Source organism: Corvus moneduloides, chromosome 3 (assembly GCF_009650955.1).
Source record: "Corvus moneduloides isolate bCorMon1 chromosome 3, bCorMon1.pri, whole genome shotgun sequence".
Lineage (NCBI taxonomy): Eukaryota > Metazoa > Chordata > Aves > Passeriformes > Corvidae > Corvus > Corvus moneduloides.
Genome location: NC_045478.1, coordinates 121090264 through 121112440, shown reverse-complemented (window position 1 = coordinate 121112440; position 22177 = coordinate 121090264). Strand labels below are relative to the sequence as shown.

The window sequence follows — 22177 nt, the reverse complement described above, 5'->3', positions numbered from 1 at the left end:
CCTTCTATTCCCACACAATGGATACCTGCGGTACAGCAAGAAAGCCAGGAGAAGGAGGAAAAAAGTCATCGAGCGAGCCAGAGCAAAGGAGGATACAGTCACCCCGTGATCCAAGCAGCAGGAATGCAAAGCCCACAGAGGAGGGAGAGAGGAAAACGGGTGTCTTGGCACAGCAGGACCTCGGCCACCAGGGCAGTGTCTCTAGAGGGAGGTTAATGAAAACAAGGGACACACAAGGGCCAAGGTGGGACAGGAGAAGTTGCTACAGAAGTAAAAACAAACAGCAAACATCAAATGTCCACAGTCGTCCCAAAGTCTCCAGGTGGGTTTTGGCTGCTTTTATAGCCCCAATGGAGCAGCAGGACTCGGGAGTTTCTCCCAAGGAAGAGCTGGGACCCTTGGGCCTGGACACCCTGGAGGGTCACACTTACGTTTGGAGACAATTTTAAACAGCAGCCCTTTGCTCTGTGCCTTCGTTCCACCTTCCCCCTCCAGCTCATGCTCTGCACTCTCCATGTTGTCAAGGAGCTGCTCATCCCGGAGCTCATCCCTGCACAGGAAGGGCCAGGAATGACCTGGGAAGGGGGCACACCCTACCCTGGGAGCCCAGCAGCGACGGCTTCCCGGTGGGGCAGGACAAGCACCAGCCATGGGGTTATTTTCCAGCACCTCTCCTGTCCTCTGGGCTGGAAGAGCCACGGGAGGCAGCAAAGCCAACACCAGGGGCCTTCTACTGGCACTTAAACCAGCAGAGGAGCCAGAACTTCAGGACAGGGAAGAGGAATCGCCATTTTTAAGGAAGATCAGCCAGAACTTTGTGACAAGGAAGGGGAATCTCAGCTCACACCTCGACACAGAGGGTGCTTTTCCCTCATCACTGGTGCCAAATTGGCCACATCCACCATGGGTTCATTCGGGGGCTTACTCTTGAACTCCCATTCCCAGCTCCTGGATTTTCTGCTCGATGGCAGTTTCCACTTCACTCTTCTCCAGGGAATATTCCACAAAGAAAGCTTCCAAGATGAACGACACAAAGATACTGAAAGAAACAATGAGCAGAATTAAGGCAGCACTTCCTCACTGGCATTGCCCGTCTCAGTATTCCCAGGCTCATTTCCCTGTGCTCCATCCCCTCCAGGCCAGAGCAGCGCCCAGTGGGGACAAGAATGCAGCAGATCCCTCTAAACACATCCCACCTGCCTGCCATGGGTAACCCTGGGCCCACCAGCAGGACCTTTCTCCTCCTCAGCCCCCGCTCCAAGGCGCAGCAGCCCCAGCTGTGAGCGGCCAGGATGAGGAGGGGGCGGCTCCTGCCAGAGGCCGCTCCCAGAGGGTTCCCCGGGCACAGCTGTGCAGGGAGCTGCTGGTCCAGAGGGGCAATGGGGGCATCCCGAGTGTCCCTCCAGGAACAATGGTCGGAGCACCCGGCAGGAGCTGGGGAGCAGCCAGAGGCACCTGGGCACAGAGCACTGCTCCCAGAAAATGCCCAGGGAAAACCCCTCGTGCCAAGGGGCAGCACCTGAGCAGGCAGGGTAGCATGTGGGGTCCCAGGGAAACATTCCACTTTCCCCTTTCATCTTGGCAGCCCCTTCCCCAGTGCCCCCAGAAAAAAAGGGGGGTTATGAGGAGAAAAGAGATTTAAACGGAGGGAAAAAACTTCCTTTTCCATCATTGTCTGTGTTTAAATTGAGGGGGAATCCCCTTCCTCTGCAATTTTAGGGGTATCACTTGAAGGAAACCCTGCCTTTTCCATGCTTTTAGGGGTATCACTTGACAGGGAATCCCCATTTTCCATTATTCTCCAGTTTAAATAGAAGGGGAAAACCTTGACGATGCTATTTTATGGGCTTGAATTGAGCATAACTCCCCCATTTTCATCATCCTAAGGTTTAAATTGAGGGAAAATCCCTGGTGTCCCTCCTTTATAAGGGTTTGAATTGAGGGAAAAGTCCCCCTTTTTCCATCACTGGAGAGACCTGAAGTAAGGAAAACCCCTCTTTTTCCAGTATTTTAGGGGATTCAGAGGAGAGAACCCATTTATTGCTATGGCATCAATTTAAGTAGAGAGAAACACTCCCTAGTCTCTCATTTTAGGGGGTTCAACTGAAGGAAGCTCCCCCTTCTTCAGCATTTTAAGAATTTAAATCTGTACTTCAGGGCACTTCTAGCTGGGTACTGGCACCCAATCTCTCACAAGGGAGCGAGCCCAGCACTCACAAAACCCTCCTGCTGCCAGAGAGCCCGTTATTTTTTCAGTTTTATTTATAGTGAATACAGCCCTAATTAGAGACCCCAACAGGAGTTACACCATGTATATTATTACTATTCTTCTCCACCCTCCATAGTCCCCATATGGAGTACTACTCAGTAGTTACTAATGAACAATTACAGAACTTAACAAGGAACTATGTGACTCACCTGTCTATACTGCCAAAACAAGAAGCTTTTTTACCCTTTCAGTGGAGGCAGCTGTAGTAAAACAGAAGGCATCTACAGAGCCCTTTACTCACCTGGAATTTAAGGCAGAGCAGCCAAACAGCTGCAGCTCCTCTCAGGGCTTCGATCCCTTATGGCAAAATTGCCTCCTCCCTTTTCCCGGGCGTGGTGGGAGCGAGAGGCGGGCCCGGCCAGGGATATATTAACCCCCAGCCCAGGAGCTCATTGTGTTTGTGGGCTGGGGTGGGGTAAGAGTTCTTCTGTTCTTTTAATGAAGGAGCTCTTTCCGGTTGTCTCAGCTGTTTGTTAGCAGTGCTTTTGGCCTCTAAAGCAACAGAGGCTTTGAAGATACCATGAAGAAGATGGCATTGAGTGTAGGGAGTATTTAAGCTCAAGATTTTGGGTTGAGTGTTCAGGGGTGGTAAGGTGCTTTTGTAATTTCCTTTATTTTTGTTGGTTTTTTTAGGAACACTGCAACTTCTTGAAATTCCAGATTGTGTCAAGTGTGAAATGTCAAATTTTTCAGCAGATTCATTGTGCCACAAAAGGAACCTGCGCTGTGTTAGAGATGATGTCTGAGCTGGAGGCTTCTGATAGGTAAGTTGAGGATTGCAACTGTGAGAGGGAGCATGAGCAGGGTATCAAGTTAGGAAGTGCCAGGAGAGGTTTTGGAAGTAGTGTGGTGGGAAATGGTGTCTATTCAGGGGCCTTCTCAGGCTTTCCTGCAAGCACAGCAGATGCATTTGTGTGTTTTAAGGCACACAGATGCACCCACTGAGCTCACAGAAACACCACATAACTCTTGCTAACCCAGATGTCCATTATAATGATGGCCACAACCTTTGTCTTGGGATGAAGAGGGATGCTCAAGGACACGGGTGCACTTAGGACAGATGGTCAGTAGCTGACTTGTTGGGGGTTGGCTACTAAACTCAGGCATTGATTTTGGCTTTCTTTACTGCAGCTGATGGAGAGGCTAACCCAGCCATCACGGGGCCTTCCGAGACAGCTGAGGTGGACTTGTTTTGTGTCCAGTGTGGATTCATGTCACCAGTCATCCAAAAGCTAAGTTGGGGGCTGGGATCCAGAGATGGGAGGATGGTGGGATGGAAATTCCCAGGAGAGATTTAAAACTTAGCATAGGGGAAAGGGATGCCCTCTAAGGGGCCTCTTAAGCCAGCTGAAAGGAGTGGCTCTATTTGTGATCAGACCATAGGGTGTGCAGGGCAGAGCAGTTCCAGTCTGTGTTGTGTTGTCCAGCGTGTCTTCTGTGTCTTTGTTATCCCTTGGATCAGATCTCGGAGGCCTTTTCCCCTCAGGGGGCTTATTGCAAGTGTCAGCCATCATCTCCAGGTGCTCAAACATTCACTCTTGTCGGCACGATGCCGATCTCGTTTGTTCTTTTACGGTGGGCTTGGCTGTGTCTTGGCATCCCAAATCAGAAGCACCGAGTCAGATGTCTTTTGAGGCCTTGTTCCCGTCTGTACTGCCATCCATCCTTTCCAGCTGTGAGCTGTAATGTCCTGGGGCTTGTAAGATTGTCAGGATATGGGAGCATTCTGAATGTGGCAGTGTCTCACAGCCATCTTGATCATTGTGACTGACTGACAGCTCTTAGAACAGGTCACTGTTCCAGTCTTTTCTTCTGCTCCTTAGAGCCTCCTCTGTCCACGGTTGCCATACCATTGGTCATCTCTTTTGGCATCGTGTCCATCCTTGCTGTTGTTCTTCTTGCTGAGAGCTTTTTAATCATCCTTGTGTCACACTGTAGCATCATGTGTTGTTTGTGTTTGTGTTTGGAACTGCTCTGTCCTGTGGAGTAGAGTGGGGGGTAGGTGGAGTGGGGTATGGGCACCAGGGGACCCGTGGGCAGGATGAGTACCAGCAACAGAGATGAGCATTGATTCCAGCACAGAACTGGGTGCTACTGGAGTTGCTGTATTAGTGATGGAACTGTAAGCATTTTTTTGTGTGTTTTACAGGTGGTCTGCAGCATTCAAACTGCTGGTCCAGTGTGACAGAGACCCTCGGGGAAAGAGGTCACGGTCAAACAGTTTCAGATGGAAACTACCCCAGCAACATGATGCTTTTGGACCCTACGTCAGCATGCATCTTTCTGTTTTGTTTTGCCCCTTCTCCCCCAAGAAGGTTGGTCACTGTTTGGCTTTTCAGGGGTGGTTTAAATGGTGGCTATGTTACCGGGCTGTTCTTTATCTTTTAGGAGTAAAGCCAGATAGCAGCAGTCAAGGTCAAGTGAGCAAGGTGAGGACTGACCGGTGGACAGAACCAGTTGTTATTGCTTGGGTGCCAAATTCTGGTGCAGCTCTAAGCATCCATTTGTGTGCTTTAGGCAGTCTACTTGTATTACACCTATCGGGGCTGAACCCTCTTGCTGACCAGCTGACAGAGCTGGTTTGCCACCCTCGAGCTGCTCTTGGGAGCCCTCTGGAAGTATTACAGGAATCTGTGATGAAGCCTTTACCTTTTCCATTTGGAGGTGCTGTCTGGGTAGCCTTCAGCAATGGTGGAGGATTTGCAGCAAGTCGGGGAGGTGGGGAGGAGGAGCGAGGTCCCACTCAGGTTTCAGCAGTGCCACGGAACCTTGTCTCCTCTTAACTCAGGTGTGCCCTGCGACGACGGCGTCGGCCTCTGAGTGTGGCCGGAGCAGGCGGGCCGAGGTCCCGGGCATTCTTAGGAGCCGGTGAGTAGTGGAATTGTTGGGTTTTGGCTGATGTGCTGTTAGTCTCATGCACTCATGTTTGGTTTTCTTTACTGTAGCCAACTAAGAGAGTATGGCCTACTGAGGGCAGGAACTTCCCAGATGGTGAGGCGGCCGTCTTTTGCACCCGACGTGGATTCACATCCCCAGACGTCCGAGGGATAAGTCGAGGGCTACACCCCACAGAAGAGATGAAAGCAGGGTGCGGGGTCGGGACTCGTCAGGAGGGGTTTTTGAATAAGCTTTGGAGTTGGGGATGTCTGAGAAAGAGCCTCTTAGGCCATGTAAAGGGGAAGTCTCACTTTTGATCACAATGCTGAGGTGCACAGGGCAGAGCAGTCCCGGTGCGTGTTGTGTCACTTGTCTATTGTGTGTTCTGTGTCTTTTGAGCATCTTGTGTTGCAGGTCTTTTGCCTTACCCCTTTGAGGGGGTTATCCAAAATGCCAGGCATCATCCTTAGCATCTCCAACTCCACATTCCTCGGCCCGGTGCCGATACCATCGAACCTTTGACTCGCGAGCTCGGCCGCCCATCGGAATCGCATCTCTCTTTAGAAGAGTTGAGTCGGACGTCTTTTATGGTCTTGTTCTGAGCTGTATCAGCAGCTGTGCTCCACAGTGATCCATTATAGCAGATTAGGACTTGTAAGAATGTGGAGATAGATAGAGGATGCTGATGGTACAGTTCTCAGGCATCCATCTTTGTGGTTTTGCCAGGTGGCTCCTGGAATGAGTCCTTCTGTTGGTGTCTTCTTCTGCCAGGGTTCTTCGAGCCTCATTGGCTCACTGTCGGTCTTGCCTAGGTCATCTCATTCTGCATTCTCTCGGTCCCTGTGGTCATTCTTCTTGCTGAGAGTTTTCTCTCCTTGTTGCATCCCCTCATTTGTCATCTCCTGCATAACAGGCCTCTGTGTGTGCTTGGCTTGGAGCTGCTCTGCCCTGCTGCATAGTCTGGTGTGTAGGTGTAATCAGACTAAGACTGTACTATTAACTTCTCGATCAGCTTGGCCCGTCGAGCCCACGATTTTGCAGTCATCCCACATCTCCAGGTCGACGACCTCATGCGTGTGCTCTGCAGGGGAGTTGCATCCTGGGGACTTGAAATTTGTAATGTAGGGTGCAGTTGGACTCTAGCTGGTATTTCTAGATTGATGCAGGATGGCTGGAGCTGTTAAGTTATCATGCAGCACCTTGACTTGTGTAATAACTTTCTTTCAGAGGCAGATGGATTAAATCCGTGGCAGAGTGCCCCATACCAGGTGAGGGGGTTCCCATGGGAAGGTCAGTTGCTGTTTGTCTTTGCAGGGGCAGAGTAAATGGTGACTACGTTACAGCATTGTTCCATGTCTTTTTATTTTTTAGGAAGTAATGCTGGATATTGGCAGTCAAGGACGATGGAGCAAGGTGAGCAGTGACCGGTGGGCAGAACGAGGTGTTATGGCCTCCGTCTCAATTTTTGGTGCAGCTCTAAGCATCCGTTGTTGTTTGTGTGTTTTAGGTGGTCCACTTGCAGGATGTCCTGGCCCTGGATGCTGGAGGGTGCAAGCCTAAGGTATAGGTGTGGTGTACTTCAGTCGGAGCAGGGAGGCTGTGGTTTCACAGTCTCTCAGCATGTTTCGTGTGGTTTTGCTTTGCTTCTCTGCAGGTGCTGCTGCCGCCCTGGGCGTGCCAAGGGCCAGAGGCGAGCAGGTGAGTTGGCATGTAGGTGGGGTGGCTGATAGGCCAGCGGTCTGTGGCAGCGTGCTGAGCGTGTCCCTTTTCATTGTGCAGGTTTGTCCTGGCCACCTCCAGAGTCAGATCAAGATTTGAGGTGAGCCGGGGCAGTGGTGTGGAGTAGCCCGGGGATGCTCTTCTTGAGGGCAACAGTGACGTTTTCTGTTTTGTTGTCTTAGGTACCGTGAGCAGGTGTGGAGCTGAAGCTTGGAGAGAGCAGGTAAGCGATGAGCCTCGGCAGTTTCGAGGGAGGGGGCCTTGCGGAAGGGGTCTCTTTTGGCGTGTGTTGTCAGAGGCTGAATTTTCTCGTTGTTCTCCATCTTTCGCAGCTGCCAAAGCGGACCGTGGGGAACGTGTTGACATCTGAGGTGCTGATGCATTTTTTCTGTCAAGGATGGATTTTGTCCGTTTGTCTTCAGAAAGCTAAGTGTTGGGAGCGGTGGTTGGGAGAAGGGAAAGGCCTTTGGAGTTCCAGGAGGCAATTGGAAGTTAGCTTAGAGGAGAGGGCTGTTGTGGGAGGGCCCCTTGGAAGTAAAGGGAGAGGGTTTCTCCTCAGCATCACCTGAGCCTTTGCTGGGCAGGGCAGTTCCCACCCATCTCTGTCATCGGCCTTTGAGTCTCGCCATCATCGTGGATCTTTTTGCCCGAGGAGCTCGCCTTCGGATCTGGCACGATCGCCACGGTCTCCATTTTACCTCCTCACTGGCGTAGCCGCCCGCGGGCATCTTGGCCACTTGCTGGTTGGTCACGTTTTGCAACGTCACTTCAGCCTTTGGTGGCAGAGTCCTTCCCTAGGGATCCCTTTGTATCACCTGGCAGTCATTGCCTCCTTCTCTAGGCCTGCCGAGCTTCTCAAGCATCCTCTGAGCAGCTTTGGCACTGGCTTCTTGGAAGGAGTTACGTTTCACTGTCACGTGCTGTTGCCATAGAGCCTTCTTTCCTTCAGCATCGCCAGCCTCTGGCTCATCTTGCTCTAGCAATCTTGTACCCATTGCTGGGCAGGTTCAGCTCGTGTCTGTGTTATGTCATTTGTGTCTATGTTCTGTAGTTTGTGTCCATCCTCTTCTGTGTCACAGGGCTTTGTTACGTCTCGGTGCTTTCTCGGCCTCGTTCTGGGCCGTAGCGGCAGCGGGGATCTCTGCTCGCGTCCTTTCCCGGATCGGGCTCATTCCGGCATCTTTACAGTTCTGCTTTTGGAGACCAGAAGAAGTACACAAGATGTTCTCATCCATCTTCCTTCTCACTTTTGGTAGTATCTTTTTTTCATGGGCCATGGACTTCTCTGGACCCTCCTCACTGTGGTAGTTCCATAGGTTCCATTGCCTCAAAGCATATCGGGTCTAGAATTTATCTTCTGGAGAGTTATCTCAAGTCCTCGTGTCATCTTTGCTTCTATTTGGTGTGCTTACACTTGGAGCTGCCCTGCCCTGGCACGTAGAGTCGTGGCTGGGTTGAACAGTTGTAAAACTTTGTGGTTCATCTCTTGTCTGTGGGGTTTTGTGTAGAAAACTTACGGGCCTGGTGTATGGGCATAACTCTGAGCTGTCAGCTCCTTGTAGACTGCCTCATGTTGTCTTGCAGGTCCCCAAGGCCGATTCCGATCCCTGCAGTCACCGATGCTACCGCTTTTCCCAGAATCTGCCCTTCCATGTCAGGGAGCAGCAGTTGGAAGATGTGTTGAAGCGTCTTCATCAGTGGAGTGTTGTGAGTAAGGGCTGCAGGCAGTGTGTGAGCTGAAGAAGGGGTGTCTGTCTGTGAGAGTGTGTGTCTGTCTGTGTCTGCGTGTGTCAGTCTGTGAGAGTGTGTGTGTTGACTGGTTCTAACCTTGTGTGTGTGATTTTTGCCTTTCAGGTTTTTCAACTAATTTTAAAATGCATAATATTCCTAGTTGTGGGCTTTTTTTTTTTTTCCCCCATCTGGGTTTTGTTTTTCCTTGGTCCCGTCCTGTCTGCGAGGCGATGTTCATCGCCAAGGTTTGGGTGCAGCCAAACAAAGAGCCTCCCTAACAGGGTGGAGAGTACACAGTGGAGGTTAGGAATACAGGGAAAAGGTGCACCAGCCCTTACACCACCCCTAACAGCACCATTTTCCCCCCACCAGCAGCACAATGCAGCAACCCTGGAACCCTCACTGCAGCACAGCTCAGTAACCCTGGTGCTGGGATAACCCTGGAACCCTCAGAGGAGGCCAAGCCCCCCACCAAAAAAGAAGGGATGACAGCTGCAGGCTGGAGAGTGACAGGTATGGGTTGGGGGCTGGGGCGTGTAGAGCAGGAGTGAAGGGTAAAGTAGAGGGGGTTAAAGGTTAGGGGATAAAGGGACAAAAGTCAGGGCAAAGGTTGGGGGGTCAGGATGTCAAAGGTCAAAGTCCAGGGGTCAAAGTTCAAGGTGGTCAAGGTCAAAGTACAGAGGTCACACAAAGAGGATTGGGGTCAAAGGTCATGGGGTCAGGTGTCACAGATCCAAAGGCAAGGGTCAAAGGGCAAAGGTTGGGGGGGTCAAAGGTTAGGGCTCAAGGTGTAAAGGTCAATGGTCAAAAGTCAGGGTCAAAGGCTGGGTCAGCTGGGGGTCAAAGGTCAGGGGTCAAGGATCAAAGGTCAGGCAGTCGGGGTCAAAAGGTCAAAGGTCAGGGGTAAAAGGTTAATGCTCAGGGTCAGGATTTGAGATGTCAGCATGATTTTCCATGGTGTTTCCCAGTTGTGGGTTCAGTTCTCTGTGAGTGCTGGATGGACTCTGGGCTGAGCCAGGTGGGAGGTATGGGTGGTGTTCATGTCCCCAGGAGCTGCTCAAATCCACCTTAAACTCCTGGAATGGTCTGTGCTGGCAAGAACCTTACAGACCATCCTGTTCAGCCCCTTGCCATGGTCAGGGACACCTTCCTGGGGTGTCTGTGCCAGAGTGGTGGAACGGGCAGGACTTACTCCCTGAGCCCAGTCCCGGGCAAGATTGGGGTTCCCATGGGAAGAAGCCTGTGAGCTGCATTTCCGGAGCTGGGAGCCTCCATGCCTGGGAGTGTTTCCAGTACTGCTCTTTGGCTTTTTCCATAACTGGGCATGATGTTTCTCCCCAGAGCAAGGTGGTTTTCCCTGGATTGTTGGGGTTACACACTGGCTGTTTGACAGCTCTGTTGTCTCTTTCTCCTGAATGGAAGAGCGAGGAACAGGGGATGCTCCTGACTGTCCCAGGGATGTGGGAACAGCCCAGTTCCAGTGAGGAATGTGACGCCCAGCTCGTGGCGCGTGCCCTGAGATGGTCTTTGCTGTTGGTTTGTCCTTAGAGCCTGTTGGAGTGCTGGCCTGGATTTGGGAGGAGCCAAGTAGCCTGGAGCAGTGAGGTTTTTCCTGTCAGAAATCCATGCTGGGGATGTTTTCCCTGGCTGTCCAGGGGGAAGGAACAGCTCTGGAGTTTTTGCAGCCACAGGCTAGGGATGCATCCCCTGAAAACCAGTTCAGGATCGTTCATCTGACTCTGTCCCTGACCTGTGGCTTCCAGGGAGCCTTCTGGTCTTCTGGATATTCCCAGGAGAGGATATTTCACCACCTGACTTTTAAGCCAGGAATTCCAAACCCAGTAAGTCGGTCACATTCTATGGGAGCTGCCCCAATGGTGGGATGGCAGAGGGCACACCCCACGCTGCTGTTTGGGACATTCCCGACTGGAACGGGAGCCAGCTGGGCATTTTGGAGCGCTGAGGCCACCAGGGCAGCCTTGAGTGGCATTCCCAGGCAATGCTGAGGCATCCCATGCCTGTGGCACGTGGCAACACATGCCTGATGTGGAGCAGAGAGAGGAAGGGAGAAATTCTGAGTTGATGGGAGGAATGGAATTGGGCTTTCCAGAATGGAATTGGTACAGGTGCTGATGGTATCATGGAATCATGGGGTGGCTTGGAAGGGACACAAAGACCCTCTGGGCTCTGTTATCCCATCCCGTGGCAAAGAACACATCCAAAACTGCCTCCTCACCCTCATGGAATGGCAGTGGGTGTTGGGAGCTCTGGCAGGAGCACCTGGAGACCAGGTAAGAATAGCAATGGCATTGTTTTGGTTGCTGCTGGATGTGGTTTTCTCTTTTCAAGATGTTCCTCTGATTGATGTTTTCACAGTAGTTTTCTAGGCCTCATTTGAGGATAATTCCAATAATTTTGAAGCAGCTGGAAAAGAGCGAGGAAAAAAGGTGAACCTGATCCATTTCTAGTAATTCTGAACTTCCCTTGCAGCACCGTTCCAGGGGAAAGCTGGTGAAAGGATAAAGATGCAGAGGAACAAGTGTTGTAAACCCCCCTGCCTCCTTGACAGAGCAAACCTTTCTGCAATCCCAGTAAATCTCTTGGAGAAACTGTGGGATCATAAGGTTTCCCAGGAAAGAAAAGTTAAGGACAGAGATGAGGAAATAGGCTTCCAATTAACAATGATTTGATGGAGGTAGGAATGATTCTTGTATGTTTGATGCACCCCTTTTTATTCCTGGCATAATTTTAAATGATTTCTTTAAAAAATAATTTAGATTTGGGAATTCAAATTAGAGAGGAAGCGATGCAAAATAAATGCAGGGAGAGATCACAGAATCATCCTGGAATAGCAGAATAGTTTGGGTGGGAAGAGACCTTAAGGATCACCTCATTCCATCCACAGGGTGCTCCAAGCTGCAGCCAGCCTGGCCTTGAACACTTCCAGGGATGGGGCAGCCACGATTTCCCTGGTTTTACAGGCACAAGAGGAAATTTCCAGCAGGAACTGAGGGGTTTCCTTTGCTCTGCCTGGCCCTAGCAGGGCTTTGGGAGGCAGAGGCTGTGGGAACAGGAGCTTTGTCCACTGCCTTGGGGGAGTCTCTGATGTCCCAAAACCCAGCAGAGCAAGTGGTTGTGGTTTAACATCCCATTCAAAGGAGATGCCAGGCCAGGAACGGGAATGGACTGCAGAGCAGGGATGGTGCCCAGCAGAGGGGTGACTGTCCAGGGGGTCCCAGCAGTCCATCCCTGCTGCCCAGGGTTGGGATGAGCAGGCTGGTGAGTGTCCCTGTGCTTGCTCTGCAGGATGAGGAAGCCAGGCCTGCTGAGGAGGAAGATGAGGAAGTGTGTGAGGATGGAGACAGCGGCCACCAAAGGCTGGGGAAGGCACAGATCCAGGTAGGAGACGTTGCCTTGCGAGGAGAGGGACTTGTCTGTCCCGTTGGAATTTGGGGCGTGAGGCCAGTGGAACAAAGGGTTTGATTGCATTTTCTTGCTCAGATTTTCACGTGCCTTAAGAGAGCTTTGTGAAAATGTCATTATCCCTGATTGAGTCTCTGAAAAACAGGGATTGAAGCTTTCAGAAGGGGCCCAACCCTGCCTGCATGTATCCAAGTGCAGCCCCCCCTCCCTGTTTTTGTGTACAGCTGGGATGAGACCTCAGCTGCTGTTACTTGCCAGCTCACAAGTTGTGTAGCTCAGAGCCTCAGCCATGAAGGGCCAGGCTGTGTTTAAAACAGCCCAAGGTGCCAGAGAGCTGGAGTAATTTCCTAGCAGGTAACTTGACTTGGAAGCTGCGTTCTAAAATTTGTCCACATTTAATTGATGTCCCACATGGAGACACCTAAAGAAGCAGAGGTGGGGTGTTCCTAAGAAAAGAACATCCAAATTGTTCAGTGGTAGAGAGCTTAAAATTAAAGTCTGAGTGGAGGTGCCTTTAGGACACTTCCATTCCAGTATCTGAATGGAATTTAAATGAAGTAGCCAAATCCTGACAAGCTTGTATGAACTCCAAAGCCTCTGCAAGTGGTTTACAGCCAGGGAAGGAGATAAGAGTCTGGAGTCTCTCCCCAAAACCTGGCTGCTGGTTTGTTTGGCCAGGCATAGGGATAACTGTGTATTCCCTGGGCTGTCCTTATGGGGAGAGGTTTACTTATGTGCCCTGGGTTTATTCAGTGCATCTTCAAAGTGATGGAAACTGATTTCATTGAAATGCCTGGGCTGCCAAATGTTTTCCCCAGGCAGAGCTCGGAGCCAGCCCAGTGGGAAGGGGTTTAGTGGCCATTTTCCTGCTCCCTTGGGCAGCAGCACTGGAGCACTCGCACCCAACCGTGCCCGAGGTGCCGAGTACTGGCAGGAGGCAAAGCCAGGGCCTGGGCAGGAGGAGCTTGCAGTGCTCCTGGAAGCGCAGACCTGGAGCCGTGGGTTAGAACTGCCAGGAGCTGCTGCCTCACTCAAACCTCGTTTAAAGCTCAGCATCCCTCCTGCTCCCTTGGAATGATTGTTGCTTCTGTTGTTGCTCTTTCCCGATACATTGTGATTATTATTGTAAATTCCCACTCCCTTTCTTCCATAGCCCTTTGCTTCCCAGAGGTGGTGCTTTAGGCAGGCCCCTCCAGCCTGGGAAGGGGCTTTTGGCTCCAGACTCATTCCCAGTCCCCATGAGCAGCTGGACCTGTGCTGTCCCCAGCAGGTGCCTTTCCTTCCTTCCCTGCTGCACTTTGGCTTTTCAAGGGCTCTCTGGGGGGCTGAGGGAGAAGTTCTTTGTCATTCCAGGGCAGCATAAGCCCTGATCCCACTCAAAGCAGGAGGAATCATTTAATCCTTGTTTTTGGATACACCTTTGGTGTTTTCTCTCTTTTGCTGACACTGTGTGGTGAAGCAGCAGCTCCCTGGAATAACTTTTATTTGTAAAACAATGAATTCCCTGCTGGAATCCCAGTCACAGCCCCCCAGATCAAGGTGCAGTTTAAGGCCTTACACCCTGACCAGGACAAGTTCCTGTCCTTAGACATGGAAAACAGGGGAAAACTCAGACTGGATTGGAGCCAGCATCCAGAATGGGGAGAGTGAGGCAGCATGCTTGGCACAGGCTGGGGCTGGTACAGGGGGTGTTCCCCATAGGATGACACCCGTGTGGAGCAGATCCTTCTCTTCCTTTGTCCAAAGTCCCATGGCAAAGGAGCAAATACCCCACAAGTGGGGCCTGGAAGGAAAAACGGTTCTGTTAAAATTAGGAAAAGAATGCACTAAGAAAAAATGGACATCCTTTTAATGTATGAAAAAAAGTAGGGAAAAAGTGTTGAAAAAGAGCTCTTTTATTTGGTACCACCTCTCATTTTTTTATGGATAAAACCCTCTAGTGAGCAATCAGAACAGGAGTGGGAAAGCCAGGAGCCTTTGACTTCCACAGTGGACTTAATTTCCATGCTTAATTTCAACAATTTCTTCTCTCTCTCAGGACAGGAAAACCCACTGAACTTGTCCCATCTTTGCCAAAAGCTTTGGTGTTTGAGCAGCCAAACCCAATGGGCTCTGGCCCCACCAGCCTGTACTGGAGGGCCCCTGGTCCTGCCCGTGGTGTGGGATGAGTCCCCAGCTGTCCCCAGAGGGGGCTGCCCTGGGTTCAGGGACTGTGGGAATTTGCTGCTGCCGCTGCCACCCCACCTGGGGGTGCGTGCTCCTGGCAGCCCTTCCCAGCCCCACACCCGAGCTCCAGCGCTGCCTCCGGGCTGTGTTGGGAGAGTTTGCTGGGAATGTGCCTCATCCCTGGAGTATCCTTTCGTTCCAGAGTGGATGGACGGAGCTTCTGGGCTTGTCAGCTTCAGAGTTTGCTTGCAAAAGTCACTGCAGGGAAGAATGACAAGGAGGTTTGTCAGAGTGGTGCTGTCAGACCCCACCTGCCAGTCTGTGCTTTGGGTTGGAGGTTGTTGTGTATTGGCCCTGCAGGGAATGAATGTCCCCTTCCCACCTCAGCCCAGCAGATCCCAAGGGCTCTTACAGGAATATTTATCCTTTGCTTCCCTTTGGAATAAGTCAATCTCCACCCTGCTGTGAGCAATTCCTTGATTTCTTCTGGAGAAAACCCCACGGCAGAGGCAGTCTGCAAAGGAGCTGTGTTTGGAGCAGAGTGCTGAGGGCTGTGTCTGCCTGTGCTGCCCCAGGCTGGCAATATCCCCATGGAACAGACTGGGCAAATGGGATTAGAGGGAGCACAATCCCTTCAGGGAAGAGGTTTTCTCCTGTGCAGATCAGGCATGGGGCAGGAAGGGAACTTTGGAAATCAGCTGCTCTGACCCCAGAAAGCATCACTCACATCCTTGTGAATGGCATGACCTGTGCTCACCACTCACCCAACCAAAATTGAGAGCAACAGTTGAAATAACTTGAAATAACTTTGAAAGAAAAGAAATCACCTTTTTCTTCTTCTTTCTTTCTTTCAGATGCTGGAATTGCCTCTGTGGATGTGTGCTGAGCTCTCGCTGCAGGGGACTGTCAGGCCCAAATGGCTTTGAGTTCACGTTCTTCTCACTGGGGAATTGGAAATAATTATTAATTAATTGCAAAAACATTTTCTGAAACCTTTCCCCTTCTGTGCCCTGCCATGTGGGACAAGGCTGGAGAGAGGGAGCAGAGGAGCGGCCTCAGGCTGGAGAGGGGCAGGAAAAAGGCACTGTGGGCAAAGGGACCTCCCTGGCATCACCAGTGCACCTGTGAGGAACAGAATGGACACTCTGAGGGCAAATGGAGGTGAGGAGTGGACAGTTGGGGGCAAAATCTGAGTTCATCTACAGGGAAGTAAGTAGGGGATATTTTTGAGGGAAAAGCTGAGGTAATGGGTTCACCCACCTTGGCCCAAGTTGTGTTTGCACAAAGTGGGACCAGAGGTGAAGATCAATCCAAAGCCAACCCTGCTCAGCCTCTAAATCCCAGGATGAATTCTACAAGCTGCCCATTGAGGGACTAAAAATACATCAAAATGGAACCAAAAGCCTTAAGAAGGTGATTGGGAATCCCATTACAGTGTCATCATAGCATTTTTAACAGATCTTTAAGCCTTTTATGACAACGGTGCATTTCTCTGTTGGGATTATTACTCACTCTGGGGGCTCTGGGATTTATTTGTTTTGAACTCCCTCATAGTGGCCCTGACACTGCTCAGGAGCTGGTAGGAAAAGCAGAGTCAGAGCTCCTGGCAAGTGCAGGGTGTTTTCCCCCAGAGCAGATCCAGCTGCTGCCCACCAGCCTGGCCAGGAGGGATCTGCTTTGGCTCCCATCTTCTGCCAGGGAAAAAATGTTTTCAGTTGATTCAGATGAGATCCCAGCAGCCTCATCTCCAGCACTTCCTGGGCAGCCAATCCACTCTCCCTCCCCTCCTGCTCAGCTCCCGCCCCACCGGGGCCAAGGGTGCAGAGGAGAATTTGTCCCGCCAGCAGCAGCTGAAGGACACGAGCACTCACACAGTCCTGGGACTTGGGTTGTCCCTTTGTGGGATGCTGGGATTGAGATAATTCCATACACTTGGCTGCTGAAATTTCCCAGCCCAGGGGCTTTGGCTGCCAGGGCAGCACAAAGATTGTTCCCTGTGTGGTGCCCAGATTTGAGGTTCACTATCAGCTTTGCTAGTTCAGATGAATTATACCCACAGCCCTGAATTCCCTGCTCAGTTCCTGCTGGAATAACTTCACAGTGCCTCACAGCGTGGATATTCCCATGCACAGCTGCTGCTTTAACACCAGCTGTGTCAGGAGCCAGCAGAGGTTCCAGGGAAGCTCAGCAGGGTCAGGGCAAGGACAGCTTCATGTTCCATAGAATTTGCTGTTTGTAACCCTCATCCCCCAGCCCCCCCCCAATGTCCCTGGGGGCACCTGACAGAGTTCCCTGGAATTCAGCTGCCTGCACCCCCCGAGCCCGGGCTCCAGGTGCTATTTTAAAGCAGGAGAAGGCGCTGGCTGGACGCGCTCCCAGCCCCTGCTGAGGCAGCCCCTGTGCCCACGGGAGGACTTGTCTCCCTGCAGGAGCTGATTTCATTCCAGAGCCTCAGGAGTGGCCTCTGGAAGCTCTTTTCCCTCAGGAAACTCAGGGCACATTCCCTGCCTTCAGGGCACCTCCAGTGTGACCCACCTGTGGAAGCTTTCCATCAGTTCTGCACTTCCAGCTGGCTCCCTGAAAAACTCCAAACTTATCCAACTCTAACCTTTCATTTTAAGGCATCTCCAAGGATTATTGCTTGGCATTTCATTTCTGTGGGGGAAGCTTGCCTTGGCTTTAATGCTGCTGAGGGATGATGGCCTCAGGCTGGAAGGGAAGGCATTTTGGGTGGCTGGGACATAGCTGGCAGGAGTGTGGGAGGTCAGCACTGGGAATTGCTGTCTGAGCCCCTCTGCAAACACCCTGTGCCAACATTCCCCAGTGCCAGCTGTTCCTTGGGGCATTTTTGGGGTGTCAGTGGGGTCTGTCGGGGCTGAAGCATCTGCGGATGCCTGTTCAGAGCAGCCCCTGGCCGAGGGGCCGCGGGCAGCCCTTTATCCATGTCCATCCCAGCACTGCCCGGGCAGCCCAGTGCCCGTTCCCGGGATGTGTGTTTGGCACGCTGTGTGCCACGGGCAGGACACTGCAGGCACAGCTCCTCTCTGTAAATCCAAAGCACAAGAGCTGCTGCTTCCCTTCCTGGGCGTCCTAGCCTTCTCCTTCCCCCTGTTCCCTGCCAGCTGGGACACACAGAAGGAGCACCAAGGACCACTCCTGGCAGTGAGCAGGAGTCGCTGAGAGCTCTGTGCAGCTCTGGGCTGGAAAAGCTGGCCCAGCCTCAGCAGCCACTGGGATTTTGGGCTGTGAACACTCACCTGTGGGAAAGGCCCCTCTGCAGGCAGGAGCAGCCCCGACATTCTCCAGAAGAACTTTGGCCGTGGACCAAGTGAACCCTCAGGACTTGCCTTGCTCATTTCTCCCTGGAAAGGGCCATGGAACAAGCACCTTTACAGCTGTTGGGTAAATCCTGGAAAGGGCAGGAAATCAGGGTTATGGGAAGAGTTCAGTGCTGTCACACAACTGCTCACCTGTGTTGTTCCATGATCAGGTGCTGGCCATGGAGCTCTGCCCTGGGGCCATTGCAGGGGCTGGTGTGGAAAGCAGCATTAGCATAAAAGAAGGAGCTGTATTTGCATAGGAATTACCTTGCTGGCACTTGGCATTCCCATCCCAGGCAGGACATTCCCAGGAGCTGAGATTGGCTTGGTTGGAGCAGGGTACTGAGAATGCCCAGGTGTGGGTTCAATCTCCAGATAAGGCGTTCACATAAGGGTTCAACTCGGTAGTCCTTGTGTATCCATTCCCACTCAGGATCTCCTGTGCCCTGGAAATAAAAAATAAACATTTTTCATTGGACTTTTAAAGCCAGAGGTTCTTGCATTAGAGCATGCAAGCCCCAGAGAAAGCGGGGGGGAGGAAGGAGAGCATCAGGTCTCACGCGGCAGTTGCGGGATGAGCAGCTCAAGCAGCAGCGAGCCCCGGCGAGGCCCCGGTCCCGCAGCGGGCGCAGTCAGAGCAGGAGCGGCAGCAGCGGCCTCGGCGCCAGCGGCCGGCCCGGAGCGGCTCGTCCCGCTGCAGCCGCGCTCGTTGGGCGGGGCCGCGGCGGGCGGGAGGCCCCCGGGGGAGCGGCCCCGGGGCAGGGGGAGGCGGGCGCTGCTGTGCGCAGGGGGTGCGGCGGCCCCGGCAGCGCCGGGGCTGGGGGAGCTCCGCGTCCCCGCGGGGGCTGCGGGCGGGGCCGGGCCGGGAGCGCCGGCGCTCCGGTTGCGCCAGGGGGCGCCCCACAGGGCGGGCGGCGCTGAGGGAGCGGCGGCCTCGGGGGGTGCCGGGGCCGGCACGGGCGGTCCCCGCGGCCCGCCCGCTTCCAGGCGCGATCCAGCGGCTGCTGCGGGGAAGCGCCGCCCTCCCGGCGGGCCCGGCACCGGCACGGCCCCGGCTCCCCGCGGCCGCAGCGGGAGCGTAGCCGGAGCTCCGGCGGGAGCCCAGCCCCGCGCTGGCCGCAGCCGGAGCGGCAGCGCCGGGCTCGGCCCCAGCGCCAATCCCGGAGCGGCTCTTACCAGCCGCGGCGATCCCGATCCCTAATGCCATCCCCCGTCCCACCTCAGTTCTCCGACCCTGGCAGCCGCACCCCGCCCGCCGAGAGACAAGCGGCTCTGCCCGGGACCCCCAGCAGACACCGACAGGACCCAGCCCCGAATCCCCGGGCCCGGGTCCCGTTCCCACCTCAGCGCCTCGGGCTCGGCGCAGCGCCGGGAGCAGCCCCCGGTGCCGGGCTCCGCACAGCGCCCCGAACGACGGTCCCGCCGCAGCCCGGGATGAGCAGGATGAGCGTTCACTGCACAAAGCGGAGCGGGCGCGGATCCGCCGGCATTTACGGGCGCGGGCGGGGCGGGGCGGGGCCGGCACAGGTGTGGAGGGCGGGGTCCGCACAGGTGCGCGGGGCCCCAGCGCGGCTGCGCGGGGCGGGGCCGAGGGGATTTAAGCCTCGGGAATCGGCGCCGCCGCCATTTGCTCCCTCGGCGCTCGGTGGGGGAGGCTGTGGCCGGACCGAGCTCTGTATTTCTATATTTCCATATCTCTATGTCTCTGTATTTCTTTTCCTTTATATTTGTGTTTGTTTCTCTTCTTCTAACCCTCTCCGTTCTCCCCCCTCTGCCTCCCCTCCCCCACCCCCTACACCCTCCCCCCCCTACCCCCCCCTCCCTCTCCCCCCTAGCCCTCCCCTCCCTCCCCCCCAGCCCGGTTCCCCCCATCCCCCCTCCCTGTCCCCCTACACACCCCAACCCTGCCCTACCCCTCCACCCTCTCTCCCCTTCTCCGCCGTTCCTTCCCCCCCATCCCGGGTCCCCCCTGCCCCCTCACCCTGCTCCCCTTCCTCTCCCAATTCCCCCCACCTGCCCTCAATCCTCCCCCTCCGTCTCCCACCTTTCCTTCCCCCTCCACCTCCTCCTGTTCCTCTTCCCTCTTTCCCCCTCTGCACCTTGACCCCCCCCTCCTGTGCTCCGTCCTCGTCCTCCCCCCGCCTCCTTTCCTGTCCCCCCACCCCACCTCTCCCTGCACACCCCGAACCCCCCACCTGCGCTCCTTCTTTGACCCCCTCTGCTCCCTTATTCCCGTCCTCTGTCCCGTCTTTCCCCCGCAGCCGCGGGGCTCGGGGCGCCGGAGAATAAAGCCCAGAGGGCCGGAGCCCGGCGCCCCTGCCCTCGCTGGAGCCCCACACGGGCCGGGCCCGCTCGGCGGGTCCCCCGTGCGGTACAAAAACAGCGCCGGGGCTCCGGCTTTCCACACATCACACTGGGGATCCCCTCCTCAGGAGGGGTTCCCGAGGGGGGTGGGTGGGTTTCAGGGAGGGGGGTGTGTTGGGGTAGGGTGGGCCCCCTCCTCAGGAGGGGGTCCCGGGGGGAGTGGGTGGGGTGGGTTTCGGGGAGGGTGGTGGGTTGGGGCGGGCCCCCTCCTGAGGAGGGGGTCCCGGGGGGGTGGGTGGGGTGGGCCCCCTCCGGAGGAGGGGGTCCCGGGAGGGGGTCAGGGTGGGCCCCCTCCGGAGGAGGGGGTCCGGGGGAGGGGGTGGGGCGGAGGGGGGACTTTCCCCCCCTCCAGTCCCCGCCCCCTCTCCCGGAGCCCCCTCCTCCGGACGGGGCTCGCCCCGGCCCCCTCCCCGGGACCCCCTCCTCCGGACCGGGGCCCCGGGGGGAGGGAGGGTGGGGTGGGGGGGGGCGCTGTTGGTTTGGCCTGTGGTCTCTATGTGTGTTCATGGTGCAGAGTGACGTGACCCCCTCTGCTTCCCCCCCACCCCACCCGCCCCCCCCTCCCTCCCCCCCTGGGCCCCGGTCCGGAGGAGGGGGTCCCGGGGAGGGGGCCGGGGCGAGCCCCGTCCGGAGGAGGGGCTCCGGGAGAGGGGGCCGGGGCGAGCCCCGTCCGGAGGAGGGGCTCCGGGAGAGGGGGCGGGGACTGGAGGGGGGGAAAGTCCCCCCTCCGCCCCACCCCCTCCCCCGGACCCCCTCCTCCGGAGGGGGCCCACCCTGACCCCCTCCCGGGACCCCCTCCTCCGGAGGGGGCCCGCCCCACCCACCCCCCCCCGGGACCCCCTCCTCAGGAGGGGGCCCGCCCCAACCCACCACCCTCCCCGAAACCCACCCCACCCACTCCCCCCGGGACCCCCTCCTGAGGAGGGGGCCCACCCTACCCCAACACACCCCCCTCCCTGAAACCCACCACCCCCCTCGGGAACCCCTCCTGAGGAGGGGATCCCCAGTGTGATGTGTGGAAAGCCGGAGCCCCGGCGCTGTTTTTGTACTGCACGAGGGACCCGCCGAGCGGGTCCCCCGTGCGAGGCTCCAGCGAGGGCAGGGGCGCCGGGCTCCGGCCCTCTGGGCTTTATTCTCCGGCGCCCCGAGCCCCGCGGCTGCGGGGGAAAGAGGGAAAGGGGAGGGATGAGATGGGGTAGGGAGAGGAGTCGGGGTGGCTTGGGGAGAACGAGGGGGGAAGGGAAAGGCCGGGTGAGGGGGAGGGATGATGGTCAGAGGAGGGGGAAGAGAGGGGAGTCGGGTTGGGGAGCGGGGTACGGAGAGGGGAGAAAGGAGGGGTGGGGGGGTCGGGGATGCACAGGGGAGCAGGGAGAGAGGGTGGGGGGCGCTGGGGAGAGGGCAGGCGGGGGGCTGGGAGAGACAGGGAGGGTGTGGGGGAGAGAGAAAGAAACTGGGGGGGTAGGAAAGAGGCGATAAGCGGGGGAAGAAGGAGGAGAATAAGGGCAGGAGAAACGGGGAAGAAAGAGGGGGAAGAAAGAGGGGGAGCGGGGGCCTCTCCCGGGCCACGCCGGGGGAGCCCGACCCGGCCGCAGCCTCCCCGAGCTCTGAGGGAGCAAATGGCGGCGGGGGCGATTTCGGGGGCTTAAATCACCTCGGCCCCGCCCTGCGCAGCCGCCCTGGGACCCCGCGCACCTGTGCGGACCCCGCCCCGCGCACCTGAGCCGGGCCCGGGGCCGCCCCTGAAGCCGCGCCCTCGGCCCCGCTCGGCCCCGCCCGGGACCGCCCCAGAGCCCCGGCCCCGCCCGGCCCCGGGGCCCGCCCTGCCCGGCACGGGGGCGGCTCCATCGCTCGGGGCCCCGCCCCTCTCTCCCGGGCCGGACCCGCCCCGCGCACCGGGGCCGCACCGGGGCCGCGCCGGGGCCGCACCGGGGCCGCGCCGGGGCCGCGCCGGGGCCGCGCCGGGGCCGCGCCGGGGCCGCACCGGGGCCGCGCCGGGGCCGCACCGGGGCCGCGGGTCCCGGTCCTGCCGGCGGCCGCTGCGGGTCCCGGGCGGTGCCGCCTCTCCCCCGGCGGGATCGGGGCTGGGATCGGCACCGGGAGGAGCCGCTCCGGGACGGGCGCTGGGGCCGAGCCCGGCGCTGCCGCTCCTGCTCCGGCCGGCTCTCCGCGGGGAGCCGGGGCTGTGCCGGCGCCCGGGCAGCCCCGGGATCCCGAGCCGGGCCCGACGCGCCGGGCCGGGCTCCGCTCTCAGCCCTGAGCCCCTCCCGGAGCCCGCCTTGGGCCCCACGACGCGGCCCCGGGCTCTGCC

General features: G+C 56.3%; 2 protein-coding genes and 2 long non-coding RNA genes across 23 annotated transcripts in view; 1 reads left to right on the top strand and 3 right to left on the bottom strand.

Annotated features, from left to right (window-relative positions):
- LOC116441940 overlaps positions 1 to 15167 on the top strand; it is a 56963-nt gene extending 41796 nt beyond the window's left edge. For 2 of the 15 annotated variants that reach the window (XM_032104436.1, XM_032104437.1), the window contains exons 3-18: positions 2903 to 3033; positions 4419 to 4584; positions 5058 to 5137; positions 5215 to 5287; positions 6376 to 6414; positions 6518 to 6559; positions 6654 to 6707; positions 6801 to 6844; positions 6926 to 6965; positions 7048 to 7088; positions 7198 to 7236; positions 8450 to 8572; positions 8969 to 9109; positions 10145 to 10437; positions 11087 to 11291; positions 11903 to 11965. In XM_032104436.1, the coding sequence (XP_031960327.1) occupies positions 2903 to 3033; positions 4419 to 4584; positions 5058 to 5137; positions 5215 to 5287; positions 6376 to 6414; positions 6518 to 6559; positions 6654 to 6707; positions 6801 to 6844; positions 6926 to 6965; positions 7048 to 7056 (678 nt within the window). In that variant the 3' untranslated portion in view covers positions 7057 to 7088; positions 7198 to 7236; positions 8450 to 8572; ... (2 more) ...; positions 11087 to 11291; positions 11903 to 11965. Of the gene's footprint in view, positions 1 to 2902; positions 3034 to 4418; positions 4585 to 5057; positions 5138 to 5214; positions 5288 to 6375; positions 6415 to 6517; positions 6560 to 6653; positions 6708 to 6800; positions 6845 to 6925; positions 6966 to 7047; positions 7089 to 7197; positions 7237 to 7424; positions 7613 to 8449; positions 8577 to 8968; positions 9110 to 9485; positions 9493 to 10144; positions 10438 to 11086; positions 11292 to 11902; positions 11996 to 12097; positions 12345 to 15039 lie in introns of those variants that run through there. The other 13 variants (XM_032104447.1, XM_032104448.1, XM_032104441.1 and 10 more) reach the window with 13 other exon arrangements.
- BUB1 (BUB1 mitotic checkpoint serine/threonine kinase) overlaps positions 1 to 22177 on the bottom strand; it is a 63074-nt gene that overhangs the window by 13243 nt on the left and 27654 nt on the right. The window lies entirely within an intron of this gene.
- Positions 171 to 2757, bottom strand: LOC116441953. 2 transcript variants are annotated; one of them, XR_004239303.1, is made up of 4 exons: positions 2511 to 2757; positions 926 to 1039; positions 432 to 550; positions 171 to 262 (listed from the first exon to the last, which is right to left on the bottom strand). It is a non-coding gene; the product is annotated as an uncharacterized LOC116441953 (long non-coding RNA). The 2 variants fall into 2 exon arrangements; XR_004239302.1 differs by lacking the exon at positions 2511 to 2757 and having other exon boundaries at positions 926 to 1205.
- On the bottom strand, positions 13894 to 17022 carry LOC116441955. The gene is made up of 3 exons (XR_004239305.1): positions 16721 to 17022; positions 15013 to 15127; positions 13894 to 14443 (listed from the first exon to the last, which is right to left on the bottom strand). It is a non-coding gene; the product is annotated as an uncharacterized LOC116441955 (long non-coding RNA).